Here is a 20,574-nt window from a genome sequence, read left to right on the forward strand (position 1 = left end):
CGTGGGCCACCTTAAAACACTCCAATGTGGTGATACCTACTGCAGTCTTGCCAGTCTGTGTCCTCTCAGGTTGGAACACAGCGGACGGCTGTTAGAGTAATATACAGTAAGTGAGAAGAAGGAGGCGGCCAACTCTGAAGTAGAAATGGCTTGCAGATGTTGAAGGTGGGAGGAAATGGACAAGCAACTTACACTTGCCTAAAAATAAGCTTGTTTTCAAACTTTATTTCCCAGTGTGCTTGTCACCTTGATAGAAGAGAATAAGCCTTTATTAGTAACGCAATGGGGAAATTAAACTTTCACATCAGCAAAGTAGAGAACAGTGTCAGAGTACTGTATACACTCTACATACTGTTTATTAAAGGGGAACATTATCACCAGACCTATGTAAGCGTCAATATATACCTTTATGTTGCAGAAAAAAGACCATATATTTTTTTAACCGATTTCCGAACTCTAAATGGGTGAATTTTGGCAAATTAAACGCCTTTCTATTATTCGCTCTCGTCACAACGTGACGTCACATCGGGAAGCAATCCGCCATTTTCTCACTTTCGTCGGTGTGTTGTCGGAGGGTGTAACAACACGAGCAGGGACAGATTCAAGTTGCACCAGTGGCCCAAAGATGCGAAAGTGGCAAGAAATTGGACGGAATTTGTTCAAAATACGAGGCTGTGGGGAAAGCCGACGAAATGGTCAGTCGTTTGTTCCGCACACTTTACTGACGAAAGCTATGCTACGACAGAGATGGAAGGAATGTGTGGATATCCTGCGACACTCAAAGCAGATGCTGACATCAACTCCAAAACTGGACAGATCAGCTTTCAGGAAAAGAGAGCGGATGAGGGTATGTCTACAGAATATATTAATTGATGAAAACTTTATTCATTACTCGCGGTTTTACGTAAATTATTATACATAAACTGTGTTTACCAATAATTTAGCTTAAAAACATTTATTTTTTTCAATCATTCGAGTACATTCGGGTAGTCTTGTGTAATGCGGTATTTTGTGTCTATTTAGGTATGGTTAACCTGAGTGCTGAAATCGTAGACAAATATATGTTCTTAGCGCACCTGAATTGGGCTGTCTGCACTCTCAAAGTGCATGTTGTTGCCAAATGTATTTCATATGCTGTAAACCTAGTTCATAGTTGTTAGTTTCCTTTAATGCCAAACAAACACATATCAATCGTTGGTTAGAAGGCGATCGCCGAATTCGTCCTCGCTTTCTCCCGTGTCGGTGGCTGTCGTGTCGTTTTCGTCGGTTTCGCTTGCATACGGTTCAAACCGATATGGCTCAATAGGGACGGCGTGGCGCAGTGGAAGAGTGGCCGTGCGCGACCCGAGGGTCCCTGGTTCAATCCCCACCTAGTACCAACCTCGTCATGTCTGTTGTGTCCTGAGCAAGACACTTCACCCTTGCTCCTGATGGGTGCTGGTAGCGCCTTGCATGGCAGCTCCCTCCATCAGTGTGTGAATGTGTGTGTGAATGGGTAAATGTGGAAGTAGTGTCAAAGCGCTTTGAGTACCTTGAAGGTAGAAAAGCGCTATACAAATACAACCCATTTATCATTTAATAGCTTCAGTTTCTTCTTCAATTTCGTTTTCGCTACCTGCCTCCACACTACAACCATCCGTTTCAATACATGCATAATCTGTTGAATCGCTTAAGCCGCTGAAATCCGAGTCTGAATCCGCTATACCTTGCTGTTCTATCCGCCATGTTTGTTTGTATTGGCATCACTGTGTGACGTCACAGGAAAATGGACGGGTGTATACAACGATGGTTAAAATCAGGCACTTTGAAGCTTTTTTTAGGGATATTGCGTGATGGGTAAAATTTTGAAAAAAACTTCGAAAAATAAAATAAGCCACTGGGAACTGATTTTTAATGGTTTTAACCCTTCTGAAATTGTGATGATGTTCCCCTTTAAGGGTGTAATGGCACTTGTATTTGAGAGGTGTCAAAAAAAATTTGATTTTCAGATTAATCAAGACTCTTTTTTGTAACGATTCTTACCTAATCGATTCAAAACATTTATTTTGATATATATATTTTTTTCTTTTCAATATGTCCTTTCCAAAGCCACTCAGATCAAATCATATAGTTGATGTAGATGCACATATCTGCTGTACCGTATTTTTCGGACTATAAGTCGGCCCGGAGTATAAGTCGCACCGGCCGAAAATGCATAATAAAGAAGGAAAAAAACATATATAAATCGCACTGCAGTATAAGTCGCATTTTTTGGGGACATTTATTTGATAAAACCCAACATCAAGAATAGACATTTGAAAGGCAATTTAAAATAAAAAAAGAATAGTGAACAACAGTACGTTATATGACACATAAATAACCAACTGAGAACGTGCCTGGTATGTTAACGTAACACATTATGGTAAGAGTCATTCAAATAACTGTAACATATAGAACATGCTATACATTTACCAAACAACCTGTCACTCCTAATCGCTAAATTCCATGAAATCTTATACGTCTAGTCTCTTACATGAATGAGCTACATAATATTATTTGATATTTTACGCTAATGTGTTAATAATTTCACACATAAGTCGCTCCTGAGTATACGTCGCACCCCCGGCCAAACTATGAAAAAAACTGCGACTTATAGTCCGAAAAATACGGTACATATTTACTTTAGAAAAGAAAAGTGTTGAATACTTCTCTTGTCCCTTATTTGTATTTTACCTTATTAAATGTTCGGGAAGCATTTTATTAAACAAAACCTGTTTTCTTTTAAGTAATTAATCAGATTTGTTTATCTGTTTTATGGAGGAATGTAGTTAGTCAAAGAACTGGCATCCAATGTTATAAAGTATAGATTTTGAATCGATAATCGTTTTGAATCGAGTTACCCCCAAGAATCGAATCAAATCGTGTGTTCCCCAAAGATTCACAGCCCTAATGTATTCATATTAAATGTTTTCAATACCGAATATTTGGTATCGTATGGATGCATACCTAAGAACAGCAAGTGTAACTGTGTTGCGATATACTGCAGTCACGAGTCTTCTCCGCAAACAAAGTAAAGCAGGAGCCAAAGCTAGTGATACTGCCAAAGAGAAGCCATTCCAGTAAAATACTTGATGTAAATGTAATACTTAGATATAAATGGTAGCTTTACATTACTAAATATGTGCTATATATGAAGGTGTGAACACCACAATGCAACGGGAATACAGAAGCAGCATTATATGAAGTACCGTATTTTTCGGAGTATAAGCCGCACCGGAGTATAAGTCGCAACTGCCGAAAATGCATAATAAAGAAGGTAAAAAACATATAAGTCGCACTGGAGCCCGGCCAAACTATGAAAAAAACTGCGACTTATAGTCCGAAAAATACGGTACTCTGTGGGTCTGATTTAGTAAAGGCTGGCCTTTATCAAAGCTCGCAAACTTGATAGCAAACAAACGCAAAGCTGATCTACTAAGCTCGTGCACAGAAGATTGTGTCTCCTAAATGAGCGCGTCTGTCTTCACTTATATGCAGAAAATATGCTGATCATCAGAACGTACACATTACTGGGAGGATGAGATGCAAATGTAACCTTTTAGCGCTCGCAATGCCATTCATCAAGACTGGAGATCTTCTGCGGCCAAAGTTTTGCGTCTACATTTAGCACGTATAGAATTTTAGTGGAAACTGGCACAGATGGCTGTGAGAAAAGAGATGATGGACACAGACTCCTTCGTCTGTGTGTGCGTCGACATATTTGGACTGTCGGAAATAAGAAAACATCAGACATATCGTCTAGACTGCAGTATCATTTTTAGTTGCCTAAAATGGTTTTGGTGTCTGCTGTTTTTTTTAATTGCGTTCGTTTTTTAAATAAAGGATATATCTCTCATATAAAAAAGGCCTTGCAACATACAGTACAGGCCAAAAGTTTGGACACACCTTCTCTTCATTTAATGTGTTTTTTTATTTTCATGACTATTTACATTGTAGATTGTCACTGAAGGCATCCAAACTATAAATGAACACGTGGAGTTATGTACTTAAGGTTAAATAACTAAAAACATGTTTTATATTCTAGTTTCTTTAAAATAGCCACCCTTTGCTCTGATTACTGCTTTGCATTCTCTCGATGAGCTTCAGGCACACCTGTGAAGTGAGAACCATTTGAAGCTCATCGAGAGAATGTCAAGAGTGTGCAAAGCAGTAATCAGAGCAAAGGGTGGCTATTTTGAAGATACTAAAATAGAAAACATGTTTTCAGTTATTTCACCCTCCACATGTGTTCATTCATAGTTTGGATGCCTTCAGTGACAATCTACAATGTAAATAGTCATGAAAATAAAGAAACCGCATTGAATGAGAAGGTGTGTCCAAACTTTTGGCCTGCACTGTACATTTCCATGCACTCATACGTGCATTTTGGATGACTCCAGACGACATCAACGATATCTCCCATGCCCCAACTAAGCTACGGTGTGCTAAAAATAAGTTTCTGTTTTCTAGATTGAATTCCATAACCCAAAAGGTGGCGTGTGCTGCATATTGCACAACATAAGGAAACACTTTGGACCTTTGAATGAGGGTCTCTTTTAGGCACTGCTTGTATAGTCCACGCAAAATCCTCATTCAAATATGCCAGTCTTGACCACTTTTGCACTTGTCATCAGTTGCCAATGCAGTTTTAGTAGATTACCCGCAATACTCTAATAATAACATGTGCACATAATAATATGTGCAATGTTGTAGTTTGCACACACTGTTTAGTGCATGGTATTTGGATTTTAGCAGATCAGGCCCTATTAGTACTATATAAGCAGTTGTGAATGAATACTAGCAATAATAATAATGATCAACAGTGTTGTGGTAATTATACGGGGGTTATTAATATTAATGAACAGATTGCTGTGAACACTCCAGACTACACATTCTAGTCAAGCAGCATAATTCCCACGTTTTTTAAGAGCTAAAGCTTTTTTCCAATATAGGATTTATCGGTTTTATATGTTCCTTTGTTTTGTGCTTTTGAGCTAATCATAACCACCTGAGCTGGCAGCTTATTTTTTTATAGGATAGCGTGTTTTAAAACCAGAGCTGCAAACCTTCCACCGGGACTTACGAGGATATTAGCCTGGTGGTAACTGCCGATCATAAAACTACTTTAATTAAACTAACAGAACGACGACTTGCCTTACAATGAAGCGTATACCGAGTTGACTTGATGCTGCACAAAAAAAGCTCCCTGGATTTGAATCAAGGGAGAACACGCTGCAATGGGAGAACTGATCCTTCTTTAACCAGCCCCAGACTTCCAGGAACCCTCTGGCCAATGACCTCATAGTGCGGTCGGTGCAAATGGCTGCGCCGTTCCAAAATGCCGAAGTGGCACATTGACAGGCAGGGGGACGTGGATGGTCGCGTGACAAGTTGCCGCCGTGGTCTAACAGACTCTTAGGTGTGCTGGTCTCACAATTGCATTGCGGTTTTGGGATGCTACTGTGCACTCAGCATCTTTTTCTATCCTGAAGCCATGTTTCCATCAAGCAGTTTAGGTTGCTAGCGAGAAGGAAGTGATCTGGCTGAGTGGCTACCACCAAGTACTAACATAGAGCAGAAAATTCATCATAGTCATTGTAATATTTGAGAGTACAGGGCAAGGAATGACAAAATAAATACACAGAAACTGCAATATTATACTCCAGTCTCCTCGCTCCCTTACTGTGGCCACTATGCCTCATGCTCATTGTAGTTTGTTAATGTTTCCTCTTCCAATTCATTTCAACACACAAATGACAAAAAACATACAGTGAAAATAACAAAAAGCCATGAAGAAAATATCCAAAACTTCAAACCTGAGTATTGTCATTCGTCACCATTCATAACTAGCCAAAAGAGCTGGCACATATTTTTGTTGTTTGTTAGGGCTGTGATGATTCCATTAATTCAATTCAGAAAAAAATAACTATCTTTATTAAGTAATGCAAATTTTGCATATGTTCATACATATGTATGTTAATACATATGTATGAAAACCCGTTAAACCTGTTTCGCTATGTGCTCCCTGAACTTTAAATATATAGACATTGTTTCTGCAAGGCTGCTGCAATAGAGCATACATGAGAGTGGTGGTGCTTAGCTGTCATAATTTGTGTAGAGGTGAACAGCGAAGGGCTTTTTAAAAATTATTATCAATATTATTATGTTAAAAGTACACTTTCAGTGTTAATATGCATTTATTAGCAAAAAAAGGTGACAGTTATGACAAGTAGAAAAGTTGTTGCTCATTTCAACTATTTTCATAATGAATACCCATTGTGGCTATAAAGTGTGTTTTACCCGATCCGTTAATCGATCAAACTTATAGATAGATTGCTCGATTACTAAAATAATCGATAGCGGGCGCTCTTTTAATAGCTTCATCGAGAACAGAGATCGCAGCCCTGATGTTCGTTTTTCTACTGACCAATCATTGGACTACCACTTTTCCGCACCGTTTTGTTTAGGTAGAAAGAAAAGGTATGATAAGTAATTGGTGTGCAGGAAAAAAATAAATAAAATATTACAAGTGTTGGGCATGATTTGGATTTATGAATTGAATTATGAATTATATATTTATATAGCGCTTTTCTCTAGTGACTCAAAGCGCTTTACATAGTGAAACCCAATATCTAAGTTACATTTAAACCAGTGTGGGTGGCACTGGGAGCAGGTGGGTAAAGTGTCTTGCCCAAGGACACAACAGCAGTAACTAGGATGGCGGATGCGGGGATTGAACCTGCAACCCTCAAGTTGCTGGCACGGCCGCTCTACCAACCGAGCTATACCGCCCCGATTTAGGCGATTTCTGGTTTCAATTTCAGTTCTTCATTTCAATACTGATTCTTTTTGAAGAGGCAGGGTCAAAAATGAACTATTTTCACATTGCTATTTTCAAGCAGTATATAAATATCAATCTTTTGCACTTGAATGTAAATGTTATGGTTTCTTTCCACGGGAGTTACACGTTCACTAAGGTTTCACTTTATTTTTGAAAACTTCATAAACACATTTACACATACTCTGTTGTTTATGTGTTAGAAATAGGGGGCTTTAAACTGCCGATTCATATCAGCCTTGAGTTAAATCGGCCGATACCAATAATTTTTTCAAATTATTTATGATGAGTGCTACTGACAATGTGATAAAATCAACACAATATTTAAACTAGTTCCTTATTCTCTTTTATTACATACAATTGTTTGATCAACACAAAGTCAAAAGTACACAATAAAAATATATATTTTCATAAAACAAAAATATCTAATTACTCAAATTGTTAATTTCATGTTAATACCTGTTACTTTCTGCTGTTCCATCTACAGTTCTTAAATTTTACCAAGCAGTTATTTATTGATGTTGTTTCAAGCGAGTTTAGCTGCTAGCTTAGCTATTAGCTTATTTGTTTCTGCTTGCTCTTCCACATTTGTATGTTTACATGTGTCATGATCCGTGGCCCGGATCATGTTTTTGTTATATTCTGTTAGTTTTGGACTCCCTTAGTTCCTGTTTTTGTGCACCCTTGTTTGTTTTTAGTTACCATGGGTGCTTATTGTTTTCACCTGTCTCTGATTGGTGCTCGGGACGCTCACCTGTTTTCCGAGGACTAATCAGAGGGACTATTTAAGCCAGCCTTTACCGGGTCAGTCGGCCTGGCTTCATTGTTTGCTTCAGGCAACAAGTTACGTGAGTATTCCTTGTCTTTTGCCTATGCTAAGGGGTAGCCTTAGCTCCGAGTGTGATCGGCACGTTGTTCCCGTTGGCTTGTTTTCTGTTTTGGCAATCGTTCGAGTTTTTGAGAATAAACCATGTTCCTACCTGCACGTCCTGTCCAGAGTGGTCCGTTTGCATCCCGGGGGAACGAACCTCGCAGCAAGCTGCGACCCCCCCACACGTGACAACATGTTTAGCCTCGTCCTTATTGATAATTAATACTTGTAAGATATGTAGTTCATTTTCCGCAATAAATGGTTATTGACTTATGGGAGCGGCTCCACACAGTGTATGGAGATATAGCTAGCTGCTAGCAGCCTCTGTGGAAGCTATTCCTTCTGGCCAATGGACTGAGCATCACAAATAGGAATCAGCGTTCCAGTAGTGTAAAATAATACATTGCGAGAATTGGTTTGAACCAAGAATCTTTTGAATTGAGAATCGAGTCCGAATCGAATTGTCACCCAGGAATTGAATTGAATCGCGAGTTGTTGCAAGGTTCATATCCCTAATAAGTGCGATACTGACTGGCAATTTTGGTTCCTTATAGCAGTGACTCTCAAACTGTACCACTAGTGGTACACGGGCTCTATCCAGTGGTACGCCAAATAATCAATTGATTAATGTACAGTGTTTTATTTTCCTCTATTCAAACGCAGTGTTACTGTTCAAACTGTGTGAAATGTTACAATGGCCAAAAATATTAAATATACTTGTTCAATAAAATATCTGCCTTGTTTTTAATGAATGCTTAGGCGTACTACGCTACTGTATTTTAATGTTGATCATTATGGTGGTACTTGGAGAGCCAGGTGTTTTTTGAGGTGGTACTTGGTGGAAAAAGTTTGATTACAATGAAAACAGTAAAAGACTCAAACAAGCTAACACCACTGTATTCCCGTTTTGTCCACTAGGTGGAGCAGCAGTCGCAGTACATACAAGGCTACAAGGTGATGTTCCGCCCTTCGCCAGAGGGTCAGCAACGGAGCGACTGGGCCGTGTTCGAGGTGCGCACGCCCGGCGAGGACAGCGCCGTGGTGCCGCAGCTCCGCAAAGGCGTCACATACGAGTTCAAAGTGCGGCCCTTCTTCAACGAGTTCCAGGGCACCGACAGCGAGGTCAAAATCGGCAGAACCCTGGAGGAAGGTGCGCTCGTGTGTGAATGTGTGTGCTTTAGCGCTTCAAAGCTTGCATGTGTGCACGCGTGTTTTCATGTTTACACAATTTTATATGCACAGCTTGCATGTGTGTGAGCACACAACAGCTGTTCACACCAGGCAGAGGCGGTGAGGGGCTGGGGGGCTGGGGGGTTACGGGGAAAATGTGCGACATTTAGGTATACTGGATGAGCGCTTTAAAAAGGGCCTTATGGAAGCTCATGTGCGACACACAGGGCGTGGCGCTCGCTCGGCACGGAACTACACATTTTAATCAGCAGCATACTGTGGAGGAAAAATGTGCCCGCAGAGTGTTTACTGCTTTACGTTCTGATCTTCTCCCTCCTTTGATCGCTTCAAACATTATGTTTTCTCGACAGCAGGGGAGGAAAGAGTTTACATCTTTTACCTCGCATACAGCAGTTTATATTAGGGGCGTAATCACCAGGCCAATCCTCACCAGTTCTTAATGATGAATTGACACAATGCACAACCGACATAGATACTATAGATACTAAATAGAATATTTAAAATCAGGGGTGTTCAAACTTTTTCCACTGAGAGCCGTAGTTATATTGATATTGTACAGATTTTTTTTCTAACTTTAGGGCTCCCTTCAAGTTGGGTCCCAGGAACCTGGAAGGGTTTTCGTCATAAAAATGTAAAAATATATTAAAAAACTTTATTTTAAGTTGTATTCTTTTTCTGTTAAAACCCTGTTTTTTATGGCAAAAAAATATGCTATATTTTCCCCAAAACATTTATCAAAGTGGTATATTTGATGTGAAGTAATTGGAGCTTTAAATAATTCATAGCACAATTGATTATGATGAATTGTATTTAAAAAAAAAATATATATATTTTTTTTAAGTCACACTAAAATGATTGGGGATCCAAAAGGGTCCCACTCATAAAAATCTTAAAAATAAAATATATATGTACATATTTTTACTTTTAACACTTAAGTCTCTAGATCAACTTCAGGTCCATCCGACGATTATACATTTTTATTTATTTATTTATTTTTAGGTTGTTTTTTTTACCAACACACAAAATAGGCAATATTTTCCCCAAAAATACTTCAAAGTAGAATTGTTGATATGAAATAGTTGGAGGCTTGAATAGGTCAATAATTTGTAACAACATTGACTCTTATTTTTTGAGCAATAACATTTTTTAAAGAAAAAAAAAACAGCCTCCATGGCAGCTTTGTGTTATTAGAGTCAAAATTGCAACTTTTGCTTGTTACATTTCACCTGTTTGCCCTTTTATTCCACTTGTTTATGTTATTTTTTTTCTCTTGTATTAATATTTTTTAAATGTGTAATAAAATAGCTATGGGTCGCAAATGGCCCCCGGGCCACACTTTGGACACCACTGTTAAAAAATAATCCAAAAGCTTGCTTACCCGCGACCCCAGCGGCGTCAAAGTGGAAGGGCAAGTGGAGATGTTGTACTGTGGCCCTAAGCAGCACAAGGGCCCCCTGAGCTTTTGTAAAATTTTACGATTTGTTGTTTGTCATTTAAATATGTAAATTGTGAAAAATGACTCCATGACTTTAATATACAATTAATATATAATGTTATTATTGAACAATAAAAGGGTTGCTTGAATCCAATTAAGAATATCAAAGATGTCAACAATACAAAATGATTCATTCTACCTGGATAGAGACAAACACTTCATTCAACGTAGACGTCATAAAGTCATCAAAGTTCACCTGTAAGCATCCAAACACAACAACATTTTGGTGCAAGGATGAGGTGAATGCCAAATATAATCTATCTATTGGTGGCAGTTTAGGAGAGAGTTACAGTATGTACAAGTTCCAGTTTTGCATCACATTGCCCATAACTGAGGGGCGTTCAAGGACCCTCGATTAATGTCAAAACAGAGGCATCACTAGTTTTAAAGGACGCGGGGAGGCTTAACCCCCAGGAGGTGCCTTAATAATAATATAATCATAATAATAATGATGTGTTATGATTTGATTTGTATTACCCACTGATGATATTTATACTTAAATCAGCTAATATCTACTTTACACTCTGAAGTAAAGGAAGACTTTACAGATTTATTATCATATTTCATAGAAAAATGAAAGATTAAATCATTATTTTAATTCATATTCTGGCCACTTTCTACTGAATTTGTTGGCACTAAAACAACAAACCTTTTGTTTTTTTTATCTATATATCTTCCAGTCTATAAATGTTAACCCCATATTTTAAAGCCAAAAACCTAATCAATGTGTTTACATGTGTTTTAAAAAGCTGGTTTCAACCAAATTCACGTGATAGTTTGTTTTTAGAGCATGTAAACATAGCAAGTGTGTAGGTATGGGCAGGGGCGCCGAAAAGGGGGGGTAAAGGAGACAGATTCTAGGGGCCCATGATGGAGGGGGGCCCAGAGAGGCCCCTAATGATGATGAAATTATAATACAGAAAAAATAATGACACTGTGTTGGGGGCCCTGTAAAGATTCTTTTCATGGGGCCCAAAATCCCTAGCGGCGCCCCTGGGTATGGGGCAGCAAGGGTGGCCCAAATGAGTCTTGTGTATGGAGGCCCAAAATGTGGTGCTGCGCCCCAGCCCTCCACTACATTTACATACGTAATAAAGATGTGCCAGTTGTTTAATTGCAAGTACTTAATGCCAGCTGCCAGCTTGCATAATAGAAACGATTAGAACATAAGAATGGAGGTAATACACAGTCAGATAAGTATGCAGTGTAGACACACAAAAAGTACACAGATTTTCCATACGATGAATATTCCTTTGTTGTCCTGCACCAGGAAATGCTGTACAATGCTGTATAAAGGTGTGTAATATGCTTTTTTTATTCCTTTGTCTATCCCCTCCTTTAGCCCCCAGCGCGCCGCCCCGGGAGGTTACAGTGACAGAGAGCGGCGACAATGGCACCGCCATCGTGGTCTCCTGGCAACCCCCTCCAGAGGAGGAGCAGAACGGCGTGGTCCAGGAGTACAAGGTAACCCAAAAAATAAATCTTATCTCAGGTTGAGCAAGTGGGATGTGTAATGTACACAAAGACACAAAGAGGAGACGGAATTAGAAAAAAAACAAAAAAAAACAAGAGGTATGCGACAGAGTCAGATAACAGAGGAGGAGACATTGCACAGACGTGGAAATGAATTCCCAGAGGAGAGGTACCTTTATGTGTGCCAGACACCCTCAAAGACAGCAGCATGAGAAGAGGAGCAGAACGCTGTGAAATAGTGCCACCTGCTGGAACATGCAACAACTGATGCCAAATGAATGCACAGTGGGCCAATTTAGATCTTTTTGATTTTTGAAAAATACATACTGTCTTCTGTACTAAGTTAAAGAGATCAATTCATAAGTTATGTAAAAATGGGTAGCCATCAGAAAACAAACAAAAAAACATCCATGCCTCCATCCATTTTCTACCGTTTGTCCCTTTCGGGGTCGCGGGGGGTTCATTTTAAACATCCATCCATCCATTTTCTACCGCTTATTCCCTTTGGGGTCGCGGGGGGCGCTGGAGCCTATCTCAGCTACGATCGGGCGGAAGGCGGGGTACACCCTGGACAAGTCGCCACCTCATCGCAGGCATTTTAAACATAAATATCCACAAACTGTGAAAAAAAGTAATGGATCTGCATAAAAAATATTAAACAGAAAAACAGAATGGATTTGGTTTGTATGTCTCTTTTCTAAAAAGTATTATTATGTCAAATAATTCAAATTATATTTTATTTTTGTTGTATTGTAATTTTTTAATGATGGTTCATAATTGATCAATTTTCATTACAATCAACTTCTGTATTAAATTGAAAATCATTTCAGTATTCACAAACTGAACAAAAAAAAGCCAAAAAAATATCCATCAAAAATTATTAAACGGATTGGGATTTCAATGTCAAATTGATCCATGCATCCATCCATTTTCTACCGCTTAACCCTTTTTGGGGTCGCGGGGGGTGCTGGAGCCTATCTCAGCTGCATTCGGGCAGAAGGCGGTGTACACCCTGGACAAGTCACCACCTCAACGCAGGGCCAACACAGATAGACGGACTACATTCACATTCACACACTAGGGTCTTTCAAATTTTATTTGATTGTTTTTGTATTGTAATATCTTATGATGAGTCGTAATTAAATGGTAAATGGGTTATGCTTGTATAGCGCTTTTCTACCTTCAATGTACTCAAAGCGCTTTGACACTATTTCCACATTCACCCATTCACACACACATTCACACACACACATTCACACACTGATGGCGGGAGCTGCCATGCAAGGCCCTAACCACGACCCATCAGGAGCAAGTGTGAAGTGTCTTGCTCAAGGACACAACGGACCTGACAAAGTTGGTAGGAGGTGGAGATTGAACCAGGAACCCTCAGGTTGCTGGCACGGCCACTCTCCCAACCACGCCACGCCGTCCCCAATTATAATTATAATTAATACAATATATTAATATATATATATATATATATCATATATTAATATATAATTAATAATGATAATTGATTGATCAATTATCAATCAGTTAAATATGAATATATTTATGAACTTTTGGTGAAAATCCACAAATCTACAAATGATCAAACTATGTAAAAAAAAAAAAAAAAGTAAAAAAAAATGGATAGCGATCAAAATATTGATAAAAAACTAACAGAAATATAATGGTTTGGGTTTTTATGGCTGTTTTTTAAAAAGTATAATTATGTCAAATAATTATTATTTGCTCTTTGAAATTATATCTTATTTGTGTTGTGTTATACGTTTTTTTTGACAATATTAATCTGTGTCATTTAAACATGTGGATTCTCCCCAAAATATTGATTTTACATTATAACTTCTGACTTTATATATATATATATATATATATATATATATATATATATAAAGTCAGAAGTTATAATGTAAAATCAATATTTTGGGGAGAATCCACATGTTTAAATGACACAGATTAATATTGTCAAAAAAAACGTTACATTTATCTTTTGTACGAAGTTAAAAAAAATATTCAAAAACTGTGGGGGAAAAAATGTAATGGATATCCATCACAAATTATCAAACAGAAAACCAGAATGGATTTGGTTTATATGTCTCTTTTCTAAAAAGTATTATTAGTTCAAATAATTATTTGCACTTCCACTCTCTGGATAAATAGCCTAATTTGTCCAAACGATGCTGCGGGTTTTATTTGGCATGGATCTTGTGTCACAACACCGGCATGTAGTAAAATAATATGGGAGATGTTTTCACGCTAAGTTTCAGAGCAGCACTCCCACTCACTGCTTTTCCCCGCACAGAGAATGTCGGAGCTTTGTAGTCGACTCATGCAAGAGCAAACACACGTTCAATCCCGGGGAAGTGTGTTGGGAAAGCGTGAGTTCGGGAAGTATGCGCGGTCCTCTTTGTGGCCCTGCTTTTTGGCTGACAGGGGAGCAGGCCGTCTTCTCCCTGGAGTGACGGCGCCCACAAGCAGCGAATTGGCTTATGGGCCTGATTATGGATCGCCATTTGTTTTCCATGGACTTAAGGCTGCACCGAGACATGTTATGACTACCTCGCTTAATACTGACTCTTTGTCCAGTGCCGCCTGGAAAACATAAAGTCATGTTTTCAGAATCCTTTCCGACCTCAGCCGTGTAACGCGACCCGGGCGTCCTGCTGAGAGTCGGCCCAATTAACGGTAGCAGCCGCCATGATGGATGTGGTTCTTCGCTTTCTTAATGTGTCGTTCTCTCCCCCGGTGGCAGGTTTGGTGCTTGGGGAACGAGAGCCGGTACCACGTCAACCGCACCGTGGACGGCGCCACCTTTTCCGTGCTCATTCCCAGTCTGGCCCCCGGGATCCGCTACAGTGTGGAGGTGGCTGCTAGCACGGGGGCAGGGCCAGGGGTCAAGAGCGACGTCACCTACTTCCAACTTGGTGAGTAAAGCAAGCATCTTATTTGACGTTGGACAAAATAATCCTCAGCTTCTGTTCTTCTGGGGGAAACTGAAACAAGATGTCGGGGTCTTTTTGTAAGAATTGGTGTCCAAGGACTTTTCCCCCCAAGTTAGAAGCATGTCCAAAATGTCTCGCTAAAATGAAATATTAAGATTAAAGAAAAAATAATCAATGGAGTTAAGTAATTAATTAAAGCGATTAACTTTGCTTTCCTTATCTTTTCAAAGCAATTAGATGTTCCTTAATTAGCCATCAGCCTAATGTCCAATATTAATATTCCCACAAGTTTTAAATAGGGTTGACAATTTGTGGTAATAATTTTACACATTTCCAAAGTCAAGGTCAAGGTAGATTTATGTATATAGCACATTTCTACAACAGACTATTGCCACAAAGTAAAATATTAATCACAATCACAACAAGCACGGAACATTGTGTATGTATATTTATATATATAAATATATATATATACTGTATATATATATATATATATATATATATATATATATATATATATATATATATATATATATGTATATATATATATCTATAACACAGTTAAAATTGATAAAAAATAGTGCACAATTTTCCACGGTAATTATATTTTACTTTTTATATTTTTTGGCGGCTGGTCCTGTCCTAATTATTCACACGGGTTGCAAATAGACAATTTCTGGTAAATACTTTGCACATTTCCATCCAAATTTTTTTTTTAAATTTATATTTGTAAATATTTAACGTTTTTATTTTTATTTTTTACCAAACTCTTTCTATAAAAACTGCATAGCAGTGGTTTTCAAACTATGGTACGTGTACCCGGGCTCCATCTACTGGTACGCCAAATTTTGTATTCATTATTTTAAGTACATTGTTTTATTTTCCTATATTTTAAACCCAGTGTTACTGTTCAAACTGTAATGTTATGATGTCCAAAAATATTAAATATACTTGGTAAATAAAACTTCTGCCTTGTTTTTAATGAATGTTTCGACCTACTACGCTACTGTATTTTAATGTAAGTCTTTGAAGAGCCAAGTATTTTCTGAGGTGGTACTTGGTGAAAAACATTTGAGAAGCACTGCTGTATGGTATAAACACAATAATAATATAATTATATTTGATTATTTAAAATACAAACACAATTTGATGTTAAAAAGTTTTCTTTTATTTATTAAATTTTTTCGAGTGTCTTAAAAAAACAAAAAAAACGTTTAATTAAGTAAACTAATTCCCAAACTGGTTGTTTTATACTATAATATTTTATCATTTATTTTCAGTTCATTTTAATGTTATTTTTTCCCCATACATTTTTTCCGTAATAATTTCCTAATTCCTATGGAAATTGAAATGTATCTTTTAACATAATAACTAGGACTGTGAATCTTTGGGCACCATTCGATTCGATTCAGAATCAATTCTCGATCCAAAATCAATACTTTTTTAATAACATTGTGTGCCAGTTCTATGATTGACTACATTCCTCCATAAAATAGATGACAGCTCTAATAAATGTCGATATTACTTTAAAGAAAACTGGTTTTGTTTAATAAAAGTCTACCCAAACATTTAATCAAGTCAAATACAAATAATGCAACAAGAGAAGTATCCCATGCTTTTCTTTTTTAAAGTAAATCTGTACAGCAAATTTGGGCATCTACATCAACTATAGGATTTGCCTGAGTGGCTGGGCAGTATAGAATTGAAAAAATAAATAAATACATTTTTATCAATTAAGAATTGTTACAAATAAGAATCTTGATTCATTCAAAATAAAAAAAAATGTACACCCCTAATAATAATATGAATTAAATAGACTACAAGCACCCACCCTGTCGTCATGGAAGCAATATTTTTTCCTAGTTTTTTTTACAAATACAACATGTATAAATCATGCATGTGGTGGGTTCTTATCCTCATAATCCACACCAACACACCGGCATGGCGCGGCATGTTTGCTCGCGTGTGTGACGGAACGACGCTGTGAAGCATCTCCTTCTGTGACTGACACGATTTCCTCCCGTGTTGATTGTTGTCATGTTCCTTCCGACACCGGGCGTGGAACAAGACGCCTCAGGGGAGGGGGACCGAACAGAACCCATCCGTCACGGCGTGAGCTCGGGTGTGGATGGTCTGTGGTTAAACACCTGTAGAGTCCAGGAAGAGCAACAGACGTCGGCGCTTTGCTTGAGATTTTCCAATTATAATAGTATCGACATGAAACATTGACGTCCCCAGTAGAGAGGAATCTTTTGAGCACGGCGGGGGTGAAGCAGCTTTGTCTTTCATGTGCCTCGCACGGAAGACAAAATAAGTAAAAACCAGAGCGAGGGCGTATTGTTGTTGTTAGCAGACATGGAGATGTTGCTTCGAGAAGCCGCCTCCAGGAATGTGCGCCATGCTAATTACTGAAATATTTGAGAGGTATTTGTTGACGTGATCCACTATTGCATAGTTGCTTGTCTTTGTCGACTTTACACACCAATATCAGAATATGAAATGATAAAAGAAAGGACAATTCTTACATGTTAAGCCATCTCTGCATTCTCATCAGACGCATCGGGCCGCATGACGGAGGCGGTGGGCGGGCAGAACCCTCTGTCCCAGCAGATCTCCGACGTGGTGAAGCAGCCGGCCTTCATCGCCGGCATCGGGACCGCCTGTTGGATCATCCTCTTGGTCTTCAGCATCTGGCTGTACCGGCACAGGAAGAAGAGGAGCGGCCTCTCCAGCAGCTACGCCGGCATACACAAAGGTCAGTGTGACGTCGTGCCGCTTTGGCCCTCAGTCTGATCTCTGGTCTCCAAACACCGCAGTGCGCATGCCAGGCCAGTAGATGGCGATGTCACACAAGTGCATTAACTTGTCTAGCTTGTCAACTCCAAAACTGCCTTTTCCGTACCTTTCATACTCTTCTACGCACATGTAAATGTCCCACATTGTTTTCATTGCCTTGAGTGAAAATAATAGCGGTGTTGTTTCAAATAACATGACTTTTTAGTCTCCAAAACGCAGATAATATGTAACCAAATTTCCAAAACATTACAAATTTAATCTGTTTTTAGTGACAAAATTGTATAACATGCTTTTTCTTCAGCTTTACGTCTTTTTACTGCACGTATGTCTCGTCTATAGTGACAATGATGGCTTTTTTTATGTAAGGTAAACAACCCAATTAGCAATAGGGCACTGAAGTACATCAGTCAATTGTTGAGGACATATCACACACAAAAAAGATCCGATATTGGAGCCTTGAGTATTGGCAAATACGACATCAGCACCAATCATTCATACTTTTACTATTTTGTAGTGCGTGGAATGTTAGAACAGGCTTGATCAAGTTAAACAAGTCAAACATAGAACAATGGTAGGTATGAACAACACTAATATATTTATTATTAACAATCTGGAATGGACGTATGCTGTCATTAAGTTGAAGTGGAGCGGTAATTGTTTTTTATGGTGGCTACAACATGTCATTAAGTTAGGGTCATAATGCAGTAAGTTGAATGATGCGGACACATTTGTTACTAGATACTTTCTAATATGCTTCTGCCGTGTAGACCTTTTAACTGTAAGTTAAATGATGCCTATTTATATTGACAAATGTGCTGTTTTAGACAATTAAATTAAGGATGCTAATTACTTGTGTGCTATTGTGTGCTTAGCTGTTGTGTACCTGCTAGCTCCTATCAGCCTATAGCCTAGCATATTTACTTTTTGTAAATAATTTCACTGAAATAGAAGAAAATACCAACCTTGTTTGCTCAATGGAGGACATTTAGATATTGCCTGGCTGTCAAGCTTTGCACAAGTCAACACACTGCTCGTATTGGAGTGCTAACATTGAAGGTGTAAACCGACATAATCCAATACTTGTTTTTTTGCTAATATCGGACCGATATTAATATTAGATTTAAAACATTTTACTACATCTATTATTATTATTGTTGTTAATATTACTGTCATTAATAATATTATCACTGCAAATTAATCGGAAATAAACTAATAAAATAACATATATATACATATATATGTATAGTTTTCTATTTAATTGTATATATGTACTGTACGTATATATATATATATATATATATATATATATATATATATATATATATATATATATATAATATATATACACACATCATAGTGTATGTATATATATATATGTGTATAAATATATATATATATATATATATATATATATATATATATATATATATATTAGGGATGTCCGATAATGGCTTTTTGCCGATATCCGATATTCTGATATTGTCCAACTCTTTAATTACCGATACCGATACCGATGTATACAGTCGTGGAATTAACACATTATTATGCCTAATTTGGACAACCAGGTATGGTGAAGATAAGGTCTTTTTTTTTTTTTTTATTAAAAAATAAAATAAGATAAATAAATTAAAAACATTTCCTTGAATAAAAAAGAAAGTAAAACAATATAAAAACAGTTACATAGAAACTAGTAATTAATGAAAATGAGTAAAATTAACTGTTAAAGGTTAGTACTATTAGTGGACCAGCAGCACGCACAATCATGTGTGCTTACGGACTGTATCCCTTGCAGACTGTATTGATATATATTGATATATAATGTAGGAACCAGAATATTAATAACAGAAAGAAACAACCCTTTTGTGTGAATGAGTTTAAATGGGGGAGGGAGGTTTTTTGGGTTGATGCACTAATTGTAAGTGTATCTTGTGTTTTTTATGTTGATTTAATTTAAAAAACAAATTTAAAAAAACAAAAAAAACGATACCGATAATTTCCGATATTACATTTTAAAGCATTTATCGGATGATAATATCGGCAGGACATCGCTAATATATATATATATATATATATATATATATATATATATATATATATATATATATATATATATATATACACACACTATGATGGATCGTTTTCCATTTAACTAAAAGTGCCTTTCAGAACACCCAAAGACACCGTATACACGGTAAAACAGTAAAAACAATACCGTGCATTTCAAACATAGACATAGCCCCTGATTGTGCTACCTATTTAAGCTTGAAACACTCCTTTGGACCAATAAAATGAGAAAACTATTTTATTTCACACAAACTTTGACCATTTTTTCTTCTTCTCTACACCAAAGAGCGAGAACATGGTGGACTTTAACAGACAAAGTCATGTTCTTGTCTTCCTTTCTCCACCTCTTCCTCGCTCTTTACTGCTACAGCTGAGAGCGTTTGGAGACGAGTGTAATTTCCACGTGAAGCAACCGTGCGCTCGGGGTGAGACAGGTTAAGCTGGGACATTGTCGCTGTGGTTTATCTAACACATGACATTGTAAAGCAGTAAGAGCGGCTCAAGTGTCGTGACTCAACAGCAAAAACACTGAAATGGTATTGGAGCAATTATGTCTTCAATTTTTTTTTTTAAATCGAAAACGATTGAAATAACGTTTCTCACACTCGGCATGGCGTTAATTGTCAACATGTTCCTCTTGGACGCTGTTCAAAGGCGGAGAGCAGCATAGCGCCGCCTGGAGGGCCCCCAGCAGGGTTGCATCAACACTTCATGTCTTAGAGTTCAAAGGAAACCGTAACCGAGCAGCTCACCACAGACCCGACTAGGCGCTTGGGAAACTTTATGCACATGGAGGGTATGAGGGTAATTTGTCCCAGCAAGGGGGGATCATAGCATGACAGAAGGAGGGATGAAATTCTGCCTTCACAAAGATAACAATACT

At 37.9% G+C, this 20,574-nt stretch overlaps 1 protein-coding gene across 1 annotated transcript in view; it reads left to right on the plus strand.

The window, feature by feature from the left end:
- Positions 1-20,574, plus strand: part of robo1 (roundabout, axon guidance receptor, homolog 1 (Drosophila)) — a 697,256-nt gene that overhangs the window by 633,605 nt on the left and 43,077 nt on the right. Inside the window, exons 16-19 of the mRNA XM_061972616.1 lie at positions 8,646-8,877; positions 11,756-11,877; positions 14,642-14,813; positions 17,386-17,586. Of these exons, the coding sequence (XP_061828600.1) occupies positions 8,646-8,877; positions 11,756-11,877; positions 14,642-14,813; positions 17,386-17,586 (727 nt within the window). The remainder of the gene's footprint in view (positions 1-8,645; positions 8,878-11,755; positions 11,878-14,641; positions 14,814-17,385; positions 17,587-20,574) is intronic.

Source organism: Nerophis lumbriciformis, linkage group LG17 (assembly GCF_033978685.3).
Source record: "Nerophis lumbriciformis linkage group LG17, RoL_Nlum_v2.1, whole genome shotgun sequence".
NCBI classification, from domain to species: Eukaryota; Metazoa; Chordata; class Actinopteri; order Syngnathiformes; family Syngnathidae; genus Nerophis; species Nerophis lumbriciformis.